Genomic DNA, 609 nt, shown 5'->3' with positions numbered 1-609 from the left:
GTGGCCGGCTGCCTGGGAGGAAGAGTGGTGGCCGTGGGTGGCCTCGGTAATGCCAGGGGTAGGCGTGTAGCCATGTTCCTGTCCCTGTTCTTTGTGGCACATCAGTGACACGCGCGGCAGCAGGGAGGTCGACTGTGCAAAACCGTGGGGGTACTGCAACGCCGTCAGCAGCTGGGTCCCTCCTGTGCCCCCCAAGTGCTGGGGAAACCCTGCTGCCCGTCCCACAGGCTGCCCCCATGAGCCACTTGCCCCTTTCACTCACTGGCCAGGCTTTCCCCAGCTCATGTGCGGTGTGCGGTCCTTGCACAGCCCACAGCAGCTCAGCCCCACCGCACAGGGCTGCGGCACTGCATCCCTCTCCTGAGAGAGCAGGAAAAAGGTTAGTGCTGTCACTCAGCAGCGGGGGTGCAGCAGGGAGGGCTGTCTGCAGGGCCTGGTGCCAGCTGCAGCGCCCCCAGCCCTGCAGCGAGGGCTGCCAGACCCTGCCGACCCTGCCTGGGCTGAGCCAGACCTCCCGCTGCAGGGCTAGAGGAGGTGATGAGGAACGGAGAGTGGTGCTGGCTGGATCCCTGCAGCAGGGTGTTGCTTCTGAGCCGTGCTGCGGTGGGA

The 609-nt window shown here is 66.0% G+C and overlaps 1 protein-coding gene across 1 annotated transcript in view; it reads left to right on the top strand.

Moving 5' to 3' along the window:
* KLHDC8B (kelch domain containing 8B) overlaps window positions 1-609 on the top strand; it is a gene marked incomplete at its 5' end in the record, with an annotated part of 2,627 nt that overhangs the window by 1,269 nt on the left and 749 nt on the right. The window contains one exon of the mRNA XM_010144160.1: window positions 1-46. Within this exon, the coding sequence (XP_010142462.1) occupies window positions 1-46 (46 nt within the window). The remainder of the gene's footprint in view (window positions 47-609) is intronic.

This window comes from Buceros rhinoceros, unplaced genomic scaffold, assembly GCF_000710305.1.
Source record: "Buceros rhinoceros silvestris isolate BGI_N320 unplaced genomic scaffold, ASM71030v1 scaffold20339, whole genome shotgun sequence".
Taxonomy (NCBI): Eukaryota; Metazoa; Chordata; class Aves; order Bucerotiformes; family Bucerotidae; genus Buceros; species Buceros rhinoceros.
Note: the sequence above shows the minus strand (reverse complement) of the source record. Positions and strands in the feature narration are given on the sequence as shown.